Source organism: Lepidochelys kempii, chromosome 5 (assembly GCF_965140285.1).
Source record: "Lepidochelys kempii isolate rLepKem1 chromosome 5, rLepKem1.hap1, whole genome shotgun sequence".
NCBI classification, from domain to species: domain Eukaryota; kingdom Metazoa; phylum Chordata; order Testudines; family Cheloniidae; genus Lepidochelys; species Lepidochelys kempii.
In genome coordinates, this window is record NC_136384.1 from 16,077,977 (window position 1) to 16,095,243 (window position 17,267).

General features: G+C 42.1%; 1 protein-coding gene across 5 annotated transcripts in view; it reads right to left on the minus strand.

Annotated features, from left to right (window-relative positions):
• The window catches only part of MYO5B (myosin VB), a 374,454-nt gene that overhangs the window by 22,791 nt on the left and 334,396 nt on the right, over nucleotides 1-17,267 (minus strand). For 4 of the 5 annotated variants that reach the window (XM_078852708.1, XM_078852707.1, XM_073343525.2 and 1 more), the window contains 3 exons: nucleotides 8,401-8,599; nucleotides 3,287-3,380; nucleotides 1,188-1,331 (listed from right to left, as the gene is read on the minus strand). In XM_078852708.1, the coding sequence (XP_078708834.1) occupies nucleotides 1,188-1,331; nucleotides 3,287-3,380; nucleotides 8,401-8,599 (437 nt within the window). Of the gene's footprint in view, nucleotides 1-1,187; nucleotides 1,332-3,286; nucleotides 3,381-8,400; nucleotides 8,600-11,843; nucleotides 11,922-17,267 lie in introns of all 5 variants that reach the window. The other variant, XM_078852710.1, reaches the window with a different exon arrangement.

A 17,267-nucleotide genomic window follows, 5' to 3' on the forward strand; every position in this document is an offset into this window, starting at 1 on the left:
AAAACAAGAACACCCTCCAAAACCCATTGTTCTTATAAAATTCTTGAAACCGTTTGAGAGATTTCCCCTGGCACTGCCCGTGCAGCCCATTCTCAAATATAATGGAACTCTTCACAAGTGAGGAGCAGGATTTATGTGCTGTCAAACCCATTTCTAATATGCTACTATTTACATGATACCAAAAGTGTGCTAGATGTGTGAAGATATGGGGCACAGCACTGAAGAGGTTCAAACGGGGGCTACCAACTCCAGGACACCAAATTTACTTCACTGATTTGGAGGGGAAAAAAGTCCTCTCTTCTGGAACAATCACTTTTCCTTGAGTCTTTATTATCCTCCAATTTCTGGATTCATAAAATGAAAGTCACAGGTGCCCTTTACAAATTATATTGAGAAACTTCAAATTTGTAAATTCAAAAAGTGGGAGGAACCTCCATCCTTATCCTTAGCTATACCCCTCCCTCCATCTGCTTACAAGGAACCATGCAAACAGTTTTATGAACAGTTAATATAGAATATAAACCCAAGCAAGGACTCAAGGTTGGTTTATTCGCTGCTTAACCTGTCCTATATCTGTGCACGTCAGAAATAACTGTGCTTATTTACCCTAACAAAATACTAAATGAATGAAACATTCCAGCACTTGCTTTCCAGGAATGACTGGAGAATCAGGTATAGGACCCCATTGCTATTAACCTGAAAACAAATTTTTAAGTCTAAAAAAAGTTATCAGTAAAACACATGTTCCATTCTTTTCTTTGCAGTTATGGACTTCAGACAATTTAATCTAAGGGAAAAAAATTAAAGCTAGCTGAGAATTTATGCCCTATTCAATAAAGCACTTAAACACATGCTTAACTTTAAACATGAGTTTAAATCCACTCTTATTCTGCAAAGCACTTAAGCACATTTTTAAATAGTTTGCTGAATCAAGGTCTTAGTTAGGTAGCTGAGTACCCACATGCCTTTAATATGCTCAATTTAGAGAGGTTTTACAAATATCGAACTATGTTAAACCTTGAAATAAAGCAAACTCATTTGAATGGTTAAATACACACACACATATATAAATCCTGGAGTGATACAAAAATAAATTGGGTTAGTATTTCATATTTTAATGGTTTAGAAGGAAACGGAAGAGGGAAACGGAAGAGGGAAATGGAAGGAGAGGCAAATAAGGTCCTAACCTGTAATGAGGTTTCGGATGAGAAGTGGCTCATCTTCCTTGTAATATTCCAACATTCCCTGGAAATCTTTTTCCTTCCGTTGGACAGTGACCTGCCTGGTAAGCTCGTGACGCCTCCTCTCTGTGTGTGCTGTAGCTTGGGTCGCTGTGACGAGAAAGAGACAACTTTGAAGACAGCTGAATGAATCATCGAGCGCAGTACTTCAATGATAACTATGCATTACAGGTCTGATCCAAAGTCTGTTGAAGTCCTTTGTGTCTTTCCTTTGACTTTAATGGGCTTTGGATCACCCCTGTGTGAATGTGTGATATGAGTCTGTTATAATATTAGCAGCTTTAGATAGACAGATAAAGGACCAGAAACATAACTTGAACTCCTCATTCGGGCAGAACTCTCACTGACAAAGTAAAGGGTGCAAGATAAGGCCTAAAAAACTACAAACATTAGTTCCTTTAATAAATGTAAGATTCACTGGACAAATATTCAGAAGATGGTGACCTTACTGGAATCTTATGAACGTATTACTAACACTAACAAAAGCCAGGCTTTGGGAAAATATGCATAAGCAACATATCCTGTGGCAGAATGCACAGCAAAATTGAAAATTACCGTTTTACGCTGTCGAGTATTGTACCTACATACAATTTTAATCAAATGGAAAATTATAAAGGCTTAATGCAAGTAATGGTAAATGTCAGTCGGATGCATCACAGTAAATTACAGTGACAAAAGCAATCTGCACCATCTGTGCTACTGTGAAATTCCCTGTTTATTCAGCTTAATTTCACTTAATGTCTAGTTCTCTGAAATCAGTTCATAAAATCAGAGCACTGTAGTTTATCACTGTAACCAGTGAGGAAGATAAATAGTTTCTATGCCATATAGATAGCTTGTCCCCATATTATTTTCTCATCAAGGATGAAGCATTTTTCAACAACCTTTCTAAATATCTTTAATATCCCTTTATCAGTCACAGAACAGAATTACTTAAGAGTAGGTGGCGTTTCCTTCTAAAACAGTATGTGGGCCACAATATACACTGCATTAAAAGAACAAGGGCCACTTAGAGTCATTAAAAGGACCGTTTCAAAACCCACAGCATGTACCAAATGTCAGACAGATGCTTTCTAGTAAGAGCTGAACATCCATTCTCGCCTCAATTCTGTGGATGATTTATCAATTTTAAGATGATCCACATCAACAAATTAAGGGAGGTGGCAAGATCCAGGATCTTTGGAAGAGATTTACCATACAGGGACTGACAACATCCACTGAAGATAACTGAAAGATCTCAACAGAATTTGAGCAATAACTTCCCAGTTATCTCCACCCTTTGGTTTAGGACCATACATTGAGGATGGATGAGGTGACGGAAGTTTTTTTTTTTTTTATCATAACCGTAACGGAGACTAAGTTTCAAGAGTGCCCTAAGCATGGCTTGGGATGGGGTGGGGTAGGTTAAAAACTTGGGACCCATTCTGTTCTTTCACACCAGTTCAGATCTCACTCCATTGAACTCAATGAGTTCACCCATATGGTAAGGTGGAGTGACACAGAATTTGGCTATTGGAGCTGAAGCAGAAGTTCTTGTGCACATCCATTTGGAGAGCAAAGCATACATTCACCTGTGTCCACTATAGAAGACTGCTGGGCTCCTCCCCTTCCCAAACAGAGTATTGCACCAAAATAGAATATAGAAGAATTACAATTGGAGAGGTCACAGAGACTCACTGGTCAACAGAGAGCTTTGTAGCAGCTGCAGAACAGAGCCTCTGTTTGTTATGCCCATTATAGGCACGCCAGGAGAAGTTTGACTCCTTCTCCCTCTTGCTCTGAAGCCATGAAGAATGAAGATAGTGAAATGAGAGTCATGCACATTGTTTCCATAGGAGAGAACTGACCGGCATGTATTGGAAGTGGGAGAAAAAGCTTCTGAGAATGACACGTGCAGTGATCCTTAGGGTGTCTATGGGACACCTGCATGTTTCTCTCTGGTGTTGGAGGTGGAGACAAAGCCAGAGAATAAAACCCAGAGACCTAGACTGAGCCTAGAGTAACAGAATTCCATTTCCCCGAGAAGGTAACAAAACCAGAATTACCTTCAAAATCCTGGACCTTCTTCATGTAAATCTTTAGCTGTTTCTTCAGCTTCTTCTCATTCTTTTCTAGTTTCTCTAGTAACTCTTTGAGATCCTGAAAATTAGGAAAAAGGATATTTAAAAAATTGCCCCACTGGCTGATCAGGACCCAGCCCTCTTGGATACAAAGACACTGAGAAGTACATATATGCTGTACTGAAGTGTGTTAAAAGGTGTGTGCAAACGCAGCACTCTGCAAAGCTTCCCGGAGGATAGTGGTTTACTTCTCTCCATCGATAGATATTTGTACTATGATCTGCATCCCTGAAAATGTGCAGCACTTCAGGGTCAATTTCTGCAGCACAGATAAGAAAACATCGGCCTTTCAGACTTGTCACGTCCACTGCCATCTGACGAATTCCTATGGCCAGGAATCACCCAGTCACCAGGGAGCTTGGAAGGACAGGGTCAGAATGGCAGCTGTACACCGGTCCCTGCGGAAAGCTTTTTTATTCGGAAGTACTGAAAGGTTTAAAAAATTAACTTATCTACATACATCCAGTGTTTAAAAAAACCCCACACACATTGATTTGTCTTTGCAGAGGCCATTTCAGTCAGTGTCAAACCAATCAGTCACATAACTTGAGCTCCTCCTTTTCACAGAAAAGTAGAGAAAGCATGCTGTCAAGTTTCTCCTGTACGCGGTGAGAGAGAGGGAGAAAATGGCAGCTTTCAAATGGTTTCCTACATGATGTTATTTTAAAGAACAGGTCTTTCTTCTTTCCCCAGCAGTGATCTTCTGATCCAGAATTTATGGCGCTAGGGCCTGATGCTGTGAACTTCTGAGTTCCCTCAATTCCCAATGAATCTCATAGGGCTGAGAATGCTTAGCACCTTGCATGTTCAGGCCCGCAATGACTGCTTTTTCAAATGTCTTTTTAAATAATATTGCCATGGTATTTAAAGCACGACTCTGCTCCAAATAGTGACTCCATAAAAACGACAGGAGGGAGTCCTATGTTCATTGCCTTTCAGTGACTCCCATAAAAAACCTACTCAGTTTACAAGTAGACAGATTTTTTTCCCCCCAAGGCCTGGGCTACGTGCATTTTTTGTGCTGGTTTAATTATCTCACGGTGTATGCAATTATTTTGGTTAAAAAAAAGTCATAATGGTACAATCCCTAGTCTGGATGCAGTTTTATATCAATAGAAAGATGCTTTACAGCTGATTCTCCTTCCCATACAAGATTAACTACAATGACATGTGGCACCTTTATACCGATATAATTGCATCCACACTAGTGAGGCGGTACAGTTTCAGGTATACCAGTATAGTTAGAGCAGCACATCTTGTGTGTGTAGACATGCTCTAATTGACAGGCCTGCGAACTCACCCTAGGACCTGAGAATCCCACCTCATTTACCATTGCCAGAATCAAAGGTTTGCAGGCCAAATTAGGCTTTCAGTTATATATGTGCTGCCTCTCACGCATGTAACAGGTCAGAATTTCACCCTGCTACTGGAACTTTATCATCATTTGTTTTTTTGATGATTGGTGAGCGAGGCAAGAATCCAGTTCCCTCTCCTACCGTCGTGCTGACACTGGTGGTAGCAGGAGTAAACCGCAGTAAGACTTCTATTTGTCCCTGAAATCAGCATATGTGATTGTGAACACCCAAAGGGCACAGCAGTATTGAGTAAGGAGTTGCTGAGTCACACTTCAGAGTAGATCTGCACTTCAAGTGCTTTTTGGAGAAGAAACTCTTCTACATCTGACTCTTCTTCCTAACCCCCACATAGGGCAAGTCAACACTACAAAATGAAGTCAACCTAAGTTATGTTGACGTACAGCCACTGCAGAAATGACATTGCTTTTTCATGTCCACACTATGCTCCTCGTGTCGGCGGTACACGTGCTCCCCAGGAGCACTTGCACTGATTTAATGGTCAGGGTGGGGAATTGTGGGATGGCTTCTGAAAGGCAGCAACAGTCGATGTCAGCAATGCAGTGCCTACATTGACACTGTATCGACCGAGCTACATCAACCTAAGAGCTTCACCTCTCACAGTGGTGGAGTTAAGTTGGCGTAGCGGGCGAGTTACATTGTCAGGAGTGACATTTTAGTACAGACACTTACAGAGCTAAGTCCATGAAAGCTGCCTTATGTCAAGCTAAGTCTGTAGTGAAGAATAGGCCTTGGGCTTTGTTATTCTGTATCCTATATCCCCATACTACCTGTCATCCCCACTCTTTGATGGCTATCTAAACAGTTAATCACCCACTAAATGGTGCTGGGTTAGGATGGGCTGTTTTGTTTTCAAGGCATAAGCATAAATGCTGTACATTAATCGTTTGGCTGGATCCTGCTCCCATTCAATACAATGGCAAAAGTGCCATTGACTTCAACGGGATAGGATAAGGGCTAAGCTTTTCTCCTTTATCTCTTTTTTGCTGCCACAGTCATTGCAGGCAACAGATGCACTTCTGCCAAGGGATTAAAGTTGAACACGTTGCACAGCGAGCAAGAGATTTTTGTTTTGCTGCATGACATACTTTTCCTAACACGGAGGATTAAGAATGATAAAGAATGTGTTAACAGTTGCCCCCAAAATTGGTCTCATGGGGTCTCCCCTCTGAATGTCTGTTTAACATCAGCAGAAGAGGAAATCATTCTTCCATCTGTCTACATGGTCACATAAATAAGCCCACGTCTCCTGATCCTGACTCCTCCTGGAAGTATTATACAGTAGGTAATGATTTATAGTTTATCACCTCAGGGCTTTATTTCCTGGCTGCCATTCATATGTAAATGGTTCAGACATGTCTGTTTGAACGTGATAAAGTTCTCTAAAGAGACGATCCTGAGTGAGGCAGCAGCATCTACCTACCCACCCACCCAGGCTCAGGAAATGCCAATTCTTATAAATAAGGCTATGATTTTGGCACATACATTTTTAGTAAATTTCACAGCACAGGTGTGCAAAAAAATGAAAAGTCACGGAAAGGTCACCGAATAATGTCGGTTTTGCCACATCACCATACAGAAGACTATTGGGGCTGCTGAAAGTGAGGCACTGTAGGGAAGAGAAGATTTGGCAAGCAAGCCCACCCTGCAGCAGCAGGTCCTCTCCCATGGGACGGGACCTGACTCCCTGCTCTGGGTGTTGCAACCTGGCACATGGAGATGCAGTGCCTCTCAGGTATGGCCCATCCATAAATGGAGATGGCAGGGCGGATGGGCCAAACCCGAATGGTGCTGTGACCCAGTGCACCAGGTCACCATGCCACTCAGTTTGGAGGCTAATCAAATGTGTTTTTACAGCCACTTCCAAGATGTCACAGACTTTATTCAAATTCATGATTTCTGTGACAAAACCGTAGCCCTACTTATAAATAACATTAATAGATTCAGAGGTTTAAGGTCAGAATGGACAACTATGATCATCTAGTCTGATCATCTAATCACCTTTTATGATGAGATTACTGGTTCTGTGGATGAAGGGAAAGCAGTGGATGTATTGTTTCTTGACTTTAGCAAAGCTTTTGACACGGTCTCCCACAGTATTCTTGACAGCAAATTAAGGAAGTATGGGCTGGATGAATGCACTATAAGGTGGGTAGAAAGCTGGCTAGATTGTCGGGCTCAACGGGTAGTGATCAATGGCTCTATGTCTAGTTGGCAGCCGGTGTCAAGTGGAGTGCCCCAAGGGTCGGTCCTGGGGCCGGTTTTGTTCAATATTTTCATAAATGATCTGGAGGATGGTGTGGATTGCACTCTCAGCAAATTTGCGGATGATACTAAACTGGGAGGAGTGGTAGATACGCTGGAGGGGAGGGATAGGATACAGAAGGACCTAGACAAATTGGAGGATTGGGCCAAAAGAAATCTGATGAGGTTCAATAAGGATAAGTGCAGGGTCCTGCACTTAGGATGGAAGAATCCAATGCACCGCTACAGACTAGGGACTGAATGGCTAGGCAGCAGTTCTGCGCAAAAGGACCTAGGGTTGACAGTGGACGAGAAGCTGGATATGAGTCAGCAGTGTGCCCTTGTTGCCAAGAAGGCCAATGGCATTTTGGGCTGTATAAGTAGGGGCATAGCGAGCAGATCGAGGGACGTGATCGTTCCCCTCTAGTCAACATTGGTGAGGCCTCATCTGGAGTACTGTGTCCAGTTTTGGGCCCCACACTACAAGAAGAATGTGGATAAATTGGAGAGAGTCCAGCGAAGGGCAACAAAAATGATTAGGGGTCTAGAACACATGACTTATGAGGAGAGGCTGAGGGAGCTGGGATTGTTTAGCCTGCAGAAGAGAAGAATGAGGGAGGATTTGATAGCTGCTTTCAACTACCTGAAAGGGGGTTCCAAAGAGGATGGCTCTAGACTGTTCTCAATGGTAGCAGATGACAGAACGAGGAGTAATGGTCTCAAGTTGCAGTGGGGGAGGTTTAGATTGGATATTAGGAAAAACTTTTTCACTAAGAGGGTGGTGAAACACTGGAATGCATTACCTAGGGAGGTGGTAGAATCTCCTTCCTTAGAGGTTTTTAAGGTCAGGCTTGACAAAGCCCTGGCTGGGATGATTTAACTGGGAATTGGTCCTGCTTCGAGCAGAGGGTTGGACTAGATGACCTTCAGGGGTCCCTTCCAACCCTGATATTCTATGATTCTATGATTTCCTGCAGAAGACAGACCATAACATTTCAACCATTATTCCTGCTAGTGGAGGGAGTTATTCTTCCCTGACTATGTATATTAAAGCGCACAGGGCCAGACTGTGGCCTTAAACCATTTTGCTTATGTCCAGAGAATGGCAAAATGTCACTGGGTACATCACAAAATATGACCTTTTACACCATGCAGCACGACTTCTCCTACTCACCATCCAACCCTTATAAAACAGCGTTTCAGTGCTCTACAGCAATAGCCCACTGTGTTGTTGGAACACCACTGGGAGTGATTGGGATTACTAGTGCATCTAGCTTCCGGGAAGGCAGCTCCGCTGGCTAGTTGTGTGTTCATATACAAGGGTGGGTGTGATGGGAGTTCTTCCCATCTTACCTCCATCAACCACTGATCTGTTTTTACAGTATAGGTCATGAAGGACAGTCATTTTACATGGTCTCTTACCAGATTTTCGTTTGACAGACGTGTGATTTCTTGCTGGATGCCAAATTCCACCTGGGCCTCTGGTGGTAGCTGTAGGGTCTGGAAAAACACCTGCTGCTGTTTCTCCATCTCGTCTCTCAGGGTTTCCACCTGGGTTTTCAGAGTTTCCACCTCCTCTTCGTGCTCTCTCCTCTGATCCTGAAGCTGGGCTTCCAGGAGCCTGATAAGAGGAGGAGTGAAGGGACCATTATGATAATCTATTCTGATCTTCTGTATTAACCAACCAAAGTACCCCAGTAACTTCTGCAACAAGCCGATGACTTCTGTTTGAGCTCTAGCATATCTTTCAGAAAGACACCCAGGCGTGGTTTAGATTCAAGTGATGGGAAAATGCTACGAAGATCCGTGTAGTTTTGTGGGAAGGGAGACAGTTTGGTGCTAAGACCCTGGTCCACCACTCACTGAAGTTAACTGAAGGACTCCCATTCACTTCAGTGGGCACTGGATCAAGCTCTCGTGTATTACATCCAAGTTATACTTCTCCTACAAAGCAACGGTAAGGTGTTTGGTTACTGTACTGTACATCTTTTGCTGAGAAATCCAAATATCTAATATACTTTTAAACAACAAGATAAAAAACAGCCAAATATGAATTAGTTAAGACTTAAGCCCAGATTTAAACAATCACCAGTGATTTCAGGTGTTTCCATTTTTGGATGCCCAGTCTGAAACATCTTAAAGCAGCCTGATTTTCAGACAGTGGATGCGAAGCAGTTTCAGGAAACCAGGCCCCTTTCAGTTGGCTTCAGCTTTGCACCCAAACACTGAGATGCCCCAAACCACTAGTCACTTCTGAAAATGTAGGCTCAGCTTTGCAGTGGAAAATGTCACACTGACTCAGACACGGAAGAAAGACCGCAAGAAGTTTGCATTTTCCATTTTAAAAAATTCTTTTCTAAGTCATTTTGAAGAATAACAAGTTAAATAAACCCCTTAGAAAGTGCATCAAAGGAAAACTGAAACTCTGGCGGCAGCGGGGGGCAGGGGGGTGTCTTTAATTACAAAAGGAGAAGAATTCCATTTGGACGAACAGCATGTCGTTCTGTGCAGTGATAAATTAAAGCACAAGCTGTACTTTCAGTAAAATGGACCGTATGAGCCATTTTTGTGCCTTTCTCTTTCCTTTTCCTCCCACATACCTTCTTCATCCAAAGGAAGAACGATTCATCATATAAAGGTTACTGCCCTCCTCAATGCTGGGTGTACTAATAAACAATGTTTAGCAAGTTAATTTATTTTTAAGGGTACCAATTATAGTGTACCAAATGGAAATCTCTCCCTTAGTGCTTTTAAGTATTCCAATAGGATCTAAACAAGATTACAAATGCTAGCAAAGTGGTTCCAGCAAGATTGAATGGTTTGAACAAGGGACCGAAAGTTACGAAGTCTGAAGCCTTAGCTCTGTCTCTGCCACTGATTTCCTGTGTGGTCTTAAGCAAGGTACTTAATCATAGAATCGTAGAATATCAGGGTTGGAAGGGACCTCAGGAGGTCATCCAGTCCAACCCCCTGCTCAAAGCAGGACCAATCCTCAACTGAATCATCCCAGCCAGGGCTTTGTCAAGCCTGACCTTAAAAACTTTAAGGAAGGAGATTCCACCACCTCCCAAGGTAACACATTCCAGTGTTTCACCACCCTGCCAGTGAAAAAGAGCATGCATGACTTCTGGCACCTGAATCATCCCACTAAAGTCAAGAGAACTATGCTTGTGCTTAAATGTAGGCACATGCTTATGTATCTTGCTGAATCAGGGCCTTAATTAGGGCAGGTCAAAAAGGTTTTCTATCTAAATTGTGCTTCAACAGAACACAGTTTTCAACAAGCCAAAGTTGTGTGTGTGCAAAGTGTCTGTTTTCCATGGAAAATGTTGTCTTTTTGATTTTCAGCTGAAAACTTTTCAGTTGTTCTGTTCAGTGGAGTCCAACATCCTCCCCATTTTCTGCATTTGTACATACACCCACCCACCCACTCACTCAATATCTGTCAGATGGAGATAATAATGGACATGACCTTGCTGACATATTGTCAGGAGTTAATATTGTGTTGGGCCTTCCACTATGCTAAAAAGTACAAGTTTTTTTCATGATGCAGCTTCATATGAGATCAAGTTGAACCTGAACCAAACACGTAGACAAATATGGTCCTCTTGTATTTGCAGTTCTGAGGAAAGTAGGCAGCCAATCAGCCCAGTCATATATTTCATATTATTCTCAGAAGAGCTTCTGCCCTCCCTCTGGTTGCTCTAAAATTGACACTACATTTTAATAAATATTACGACTACTTTCCCCCTGATAGTGCTTTTCATCAGATGATCGCACTTTACAAACACTGATGGAGAGGCTCACAACACCTCTCTGTGAGGCAGATAAGTATTATCATCCTTGTATTACAGAAGGATAAAGTGAGATGGTAGAAAGATTAACATGTAATGATCAGACATTCTGAGAACTGTAAATAGTATCAGAATTGGGAATAGGCTACTGGGAACTGGGACTCCTGGATTCTACTTTAACCATTATTCATCCTCCCAAAAGGTGATTAGTTTGGAGAAGTTATTACAGAAGCACTGTGCTTGCACAGGGGAACATTGAAATTGCAGGAATCACCTGCAATGTGTCCCTCTGATATATTCATCCACAAAATAGGAGTGCATTGGAGTGTCAGAGGTAATCTGCAAGCAGTAATAATTCTCCTCCTGACACACTTCTAGACATTGGATTGAGTGGAAAAGGAGTAATTCAGGTGAATTTGAGCATGCAAAGAGGACAAAGAAAACAGTACATTTAAAAGGGACTCAGCATCCTTTCTTACACGTTCATGAACAGATAAGAGAACAGAAGACTTTAATACACTTTACAAAAGGAGAAGTTCAGTCAGAGCTAAAGGGACTATAATTAGATACTTGGGGTGAAACCCTGACTCCACTTAACTCAATGGGAGTTATGCCATTGACTTCAATGGAGCCAGGAGTTGGTTCATGAAATACCGTTGTTCCTCCACACCACATATAAATATCTCTAAAACACATAAGGCCGAATCCAAAAGGGTGCAGCACCCACAAACAGGGTAAGGTTTCCCAGCACCTCTGGGGATCATAGATACAGTTTTGGTGTGGTACACAATGATACATTCGTGCAGCAATGTTGCAGAACTACATCCCAACCCAAACTTTAGTTGGTTGCTGCATTCCTAGAGATGGGCGTGAGTGCCAAGGTTTGGCTCAGGACCACAATTTCCCAAAACCTTAGAAATGTTCCATCTCCCCCTCAAAGTTATGGTGGCTCAGCTTGGGTTAGCCCCATCTCCAATTCCTATTGTAAAGGACAGTGAGGCAGAGAGAGTACATGTGAGCGTATGAATGAGGCGGGGAAAAGGAAAGAGGAAGAAGAAAAAAGCATTTGACCTGGCAACTTGCTTTAGGCCCTGATAGGCCAAGCCGAGCTCTCCATCTTCATTGAGATAGCCCCAGTCCTCAGTCTTGCTAGAAATAAAGGACAGAGAAAAGGAAAACAAGGGGACAGGAAAGAAAGGCAAAATGTCAGTTGCAACAGAAAGGGGGAAAGTAAGGAGTCCCCATTACACTCAGGCAAACTTTTTAAAAAAAGAACAAAACGTCATTAAACTCTCTTCCCTTTGGCATCACTACTAAACTGTACATAAAGAGCCCTTCTCTAGTCCGTCGTCAGAATCCTCTTCCTACCCCTGTAATTTCACAGTCAGACAGTTGTGCCCCCTTCCCTGGTAATACAAGAGTTGCCGTCAGACTCTGCACTCCTCCACCCTGTCATGAGTGGAGCCACTGTTGCCAGCTAACATGATTTTATTACATCTTGTCTGATATTTGCCATTTTACTTCCAGCCCCAGCTTCTGGAGAATCTTAGCTTTCATGTTCATAAGTGGTTAGCCTACCTGGAGACAAGCTAGGAAGTCTGAGCCAAATGAACTCAAAAGGCTCAAAATCCAGAAGGCAAATTAAAAGAAGCCAACATTTACTATCTATTAAAATCTCATGATTTGGGGGGTGGACATAACTCGTCATATTTAAAATTTGGGGTAGGCACGACTGGCCTCTCAAAGGTAAGCAAGCAATATCATCCCTTTTCATGCAGAAAAGTCAAGTGACTTGCCCAAGATCACAGACTGAGTCAAAGGGAGAACCAGGAGTAAAACTAAGGTTTTCTGACTCCGAAACCTGCGCTCAAGCCACTGAACAGTGTTGTCTGCCATGGTAGCAAACTGTGATGTTGCCAGCACTGGCTTGTGACAGTCAATGTACAACTCGGACAGGGGTAATCTATTGTCACACAAGAATCATAGTAATTGAGAAGAAGAGTGTGGTAGTTTGCCAAATCCTATATACTTCTAATTTGGATGAGTGGGGCTGTCGCTCTCCATGGCAAAGATTTTATGGATTCCTTTTCCGGGTGGGCATGGATATTACCGACCTGGAGGCAAAGGGGGAGGATAAACAGCGGAATTAAAGAGTTAGGGAAGACTGAAGGAGGACAGAGAGAAAGAGCACAAATACTGCTGCCCAGCTGAGCCACTGCATGCTGCTCCTTCAGTCAGTGGCCGTGCCCCATACATGGGAGCCTCAAGGGGCAATACTAGGCCCAGCAGTCCTGACTGAGGATGCGGGTAAGGAAGGTCATTTGTGTTCATAGCAAAAGTCTTGGGAAGAAAAGGGAAAAAACAATGGAAGGTAAAAAGAATTCAAAGAAAGTAATCAGTTGTTTTCTATTGCTAGCCCTTATTATAGCTTGGATTTTAGTTAGGCTTTTGACAGTGTTTCACATGACATGCTCATAAGTGAAGTGTGGCTTTGGTGAATTTACTCAAGGACTGGAGAAGGGCAAGCATAGTACCTATCTTTAAAAAGAGGAACAAAGAGGACCCAGGGAATTACAGCCTAACTGATACCTGGAAAGATACTGGAACAAATTATTAAAGAATCAGTTCATAAACACATAGAGGATTATAAGGAATTTTCTTCTTTGAGAGGGTTGCTGGCCTAGTGGATAGTGGGGAAGCAGTAGACCAGATATATCTTGATTTTAATATGCCTTTTGACACAGTTCCACATGACACACTAATAAGCAAACAGGGAAATATGGTCTAGATGAAATTACTATAAGGTGGGTCCACAACTGGGTGAAAAGCTATATTCAGTAGTTATCAATCGTTTGCTGTCAGACTGGGAAGGCATATCTAGTGAGGTCCCACAAGGACGGGCTGGGATGATTTAACTGGGAACTGGGAATTGGTCCTGCTTTGAGCAGGGGGTTGGACTAGATGACCTTCTGGGGTCCCTTCCAACCCTGATATTCTATGATTCTATGATTCTAAGGGTCAGTCATGGGTCTGATACTAGTTAATATTTTCCTTAAAATCTTGGATAATGGAGTGGAGACTATGATTATACAATTTGCAGATGACACCAAGATGGGAGGGGTTGCGAGCATTTTGGAGGACAGGATTAGAATGAAAAAGGACCTTGACAAATGAGAGAATTGGTCTGAATTGCACAAGATGAAATTCAGTGAAGACAAGTGCAAAGTACTTCTCTCAGGAAGGAAATATCAAATGCACAACTATGTTTGTACTGCTGAAAAGGATCCAGGGGTTCCAGTGGATCATAAATTGAATACAAGTCAACAATGTGATGCAGTTGCGAAAAAGGCTAATAACGTCCTAGGGTGTATTAACAGTAGTGTCATATGTAAAATGTGGGAGGTAACTGCCCCACTAAACTTGGCACTGGTGAGCCTCAGCTGGAGTACTGTATCCAGTTTTGGGCACCACACAGTTTAGAAAAGATGTGGATAAACGAGAGAGAGTCCAAAAGAGCCACAAAAATGAATAAAGGGTTTAGAAAACCTGACCTATTAGGAAAAGTTAAAAAAACACTGGGGATGTATAGTCTTGAAAAAAGAAGACTGAGAAAGAACCTGCTAAACAGTTTTTAAATATGTTGAGGGTTATCACAAAGAGGATGGTGATCAATTGTTGTCTAAGTCCACTGAAGGTAGAACAAGAAGTAATGGGGTTATCTGCAGCAAGGGAGAGCCAGGATAGGTATTAGGAAAAACTTTCTATCTATAAAGGGCAGTTAAGATCTGGAACAGGCTTCCAAAGGAGGTTGTGCAATCCCCATCATTGAAGCTTTTAAAGAAGAGGTTGGACAAACACCTGTCAAGGATGGTCTAGGTTTATTTGGTCCTGCCTCAGTGTAGGGGGGTGAACTTGATGACTTCTCAAGCTCCCTTCCAGGCCTACATTTCTATGATTCACTAGTGTGGCATGCGGGGTATGCATTCATACATACACACTCACTGTCTTCTGGTACAGGCATATTAGTTACAGTTTTCTTAGGCCCTGTGGTCTTGATTTCTCCTCTCACTCAGGCCTGTTTTACAGTGGTGTAACTATTAACTTCAGTGGAGTTAATTTTGATGTACACCACTATAAGATTTTGATCCTTTTCCCATTGGAGTCTGGCCAATTACTTCAATGGAGGGGTTAGGCCTTTTGTGGGGGTAAGAATCAAGTTTGTATTTCAGTTGGTTTATGCTGGAAAACTCCACCAATAGAAAATGCACAAGACACTGGTTGTTAACTTTTCTCTGTACTGGAAAAGCATTCTGGCTCAGCTGCATTTTAGTTACTTTACTAATATTGGTCTAAACCCCATTTCAATGCAAGAGACTCAGCTGACACGGGAACAACAATCTTGATGGAGCAGAGCATTCAAAAAAATCTAGCCTCTTGGAGCACTGTCTTCTTTGGTGCAGCTCCAGCCAGAATCGAAGAAACTTACTACTGCTGTAATCTCTTATGCTTTTGAGCCATATCCTCAGCAGGAGTAAATCAGCATAGCTGCACTGAGATGACTGGAACTCTGCTGACTTACTTTAAGCAGGTGACCTGGTCCTCTGAATTTGAGAGCCTAGTCAGTTTCACTTTACTCCTCTTCCCCCTACTGGCAGTGAAGCTGAAGGGGATCTCAAAATCTAAAAGCAGTATTTTCCACAACTTGAAATCTTTAATCTAGCCAGTTTCATTTTGCTATCAGCCAGACACTAGACAAAACTGGAGAGAGAGGACACCAAGAAAGGGAAGAGAAAACAAAAAAGCAAGGGGAACAACAATCATAATGAGAGAACACAACGGAGATCAAGGGGTAGGCGAGCAGACAAAGTGGAGAGGAAATGGCTTTGAGAACAAAGAAAGCACATAGGAAAAAGGGTCCACTACCAAAAAATGAAAGAAATTTTCCTGCACTGAAATTTTTATTGGAACCTCTCAAATATCAATCTTGATCTTTTTTTTAAAAGCACAGCGCAGATATGACCCGGCTCTTAGGTTTGTTGTACATCTACACCAATTCCTCTAAGGGCAAAGCAACATGAATGGTTTCAGATACATCATTCCCACTGGCTCTAGTGGGCGAAGCACCGGGACTAGATTCTACTCCAAGTACTTGACCTGGGTTGTAGTTGCAGCTTTTGCCACTAGTTCAGTGTGTGACCTTGGATGGTCCAACCCTCTTTGCCTCAATGTCTCCAGCTCGAAATTGGGAGAACATAATTACCCATCCCTGCATACCTCTGAGATCTTCAGACAAAAAGTGCAATATAAAAGGAAAAGGTCTAGTCTCCACTAGAAAAGGTTTGCCCAGATAGCTATGCCAGTAAACTCTCCTAGTGGAAATACAGTTCATACTGGCAAAAGCGTTCTTTTACTTAAACCAGTTTCCCGAACAGAATTCACCATACTGGCAAAAGACTGTTTTGCAGCATAACTGCCTACACTAGCGCTTTTGTTGACATACCTATGTCATTTACAGAAGCAATTTTTCACTCTCCTGATCCCGCTACGCTGCCAAATCCTGTAAGTATAGACCAGATCTCAATTCTTTCCCATTGTCCAGTACATTGGAAATTACTAGTTTTCTACATGAGATTTCCCCCCTTCTTTAAGTGAAGAAAGCAAGAAGTGGCATTGTGATTAACCAAGCCTGAGCAAGTAAGGGCCCGATGGTTCTTTTATGGTGTTTTACATTCTCCCACTCTTACTTCAAAAGGTGTGTCTTTTCAAATCTACTGAGAAAGAATCAAAGACACTGAAGCCAGGAAAGGATTATTTAGTCTTTTCCTCTCTCCCTCTGCTTATACAGGATTGCTCTGTACAATATATTCTTCATTTCTTTGTCCAGTCCAATTTTAAAATGACTCAGTTACTCGCACTTCCACCGCTTTCTTTGGGAGACCATCCTACAGTGTGATAGATCTCGCTATTAGGAACACTCTTCTGATAGCCTCATTTTCCTTTGTTCAGTCTCATCCCTTCTATGCTTACTTATACCACTCAGAACAATTTATCTCCCATCTTTGTATTTACATCCTACCAATTCCTCTACTGTATCAGAACAGTCCCCCTTAGTCACTAAGGAAAGCTTTACATGCCAAGTTCTTTCAATCTTTCCTCAAAACCATCCCTCAAGCCCCTGAATCTTTTGTTGTTACTTTTCTCTGCATTCCCTCTAATTAGATAAAAAGGTGCCCAGAAAAATCTTGTCTCACCAGTGTTGTAGAAGTTGCACATTAGCAGTCAAATCAGTTTTAATGACAAAATGAAAGGAGCTCATTTAACTTTAATGTCTGGACATTTTACAAATGAATAAAATGAGATTTGTAATCTGGCCAAGAAACATTTGTTATAACTTGATTTATGTCACTTCAGTTCCAAAGTGAGTTTGAAGGTCTTTAAAAAAGGAAAATAAAATTCACTTGACAGTTTGACTTTCAAAGAAAAGTGAGCCACTAA